We start from the raw sequence: 591 nt of genomic DNA, 5'->3' as shown, positions 1-591 counted from the left end.
CAGCACGGCCTAGAGAGCAAGGGTGTCTTTGATGAGCCTGCGCATGGTGGTGGTGACTGAGGTGCCCAGGGCATCGGTGATTTGGAAGGAGATTTTGTAGAGGTAGGGCTGCACGTCCCGCAAGCCTGTGTCAAACACGTTGTCCACCTCCGACTGCGTGGGCATCTTGGGCAGGTACTCATGCCGGTTCATCACCTCCACGATGTTGATGATCTTCTCACAGAGCTTCTCACCCACCTTCTCCCGGCAGATCTGCCGCTCCTGCTCCGTGGCCAGGGCCACCACATGCACCTTGACTGTCCACACTTCCCAGGGGATGCACTCGTCTGAGAAAGGCCAGCGAGACTTCTTCTTCTGGTAGAACTCCAAGGACATCTGCCCTAGCCCATCGCCACCTGAGTTGCGCAGTGCATCCTGGGGAAGAAAGGGTAGCAGATAACAGGCTAGGACAGGAGTTCTCATCCTGTGAGCACCTGCTTCCTACGCCCCAGGGAATTATGCTCTCCTAGCTCTATTAGTCCTTTAGGGAGGGCAGGGAATGAGAAACAGAGAAGACAGATTTGGGACACAGCAAACTGCCTGCCTAAAATT

The 591-nt window shown here is 55.5% G+C and overlaps 1 protein-coding gene across 1 annotated transcript; it reads right to left on the bottom strand.

The window, feature by feature from the left end:
• Window positions 1-6: 6 nt before the first annotated feature.
• LOC102257528 (autophagy-related protein 101) lies at window positions 7-534 on the bottom strand. Its single transcript, XM_005852798.2, has one exon. The coding sequence runs from the start codon at window positions 460-462 to the stop codon at window positions 10-12; it is 453 nt and encodes a 150-aa protein (XP_005852860.2). The 5' UTR covers window positions 463-534; the 3' UTR covers window positions 7-9.
• Between the last annotated feature and the right edge of the window lie 57 nt (window positions 535-591).

This window comes from Myotis brandtii, unplaced genomic scaffold (genome assembly GCF_000412655.1).
Source record: "Myotis brandtii unplaced genomic scaffold, ASM41265v1 C41298750, whole genome shotgun sequence".
Classification (NCBI taxonomy): Eukaryota; Metazoa; Chordata; class Mammalia; order Chiroptera; family Vespertilionidae; genus Myotis; species Myotis brandtii.
Note: the sequence above shows the minus strand (reverse complement) of the source record. Positions and strands in the feature narration are given on the sequence as shown.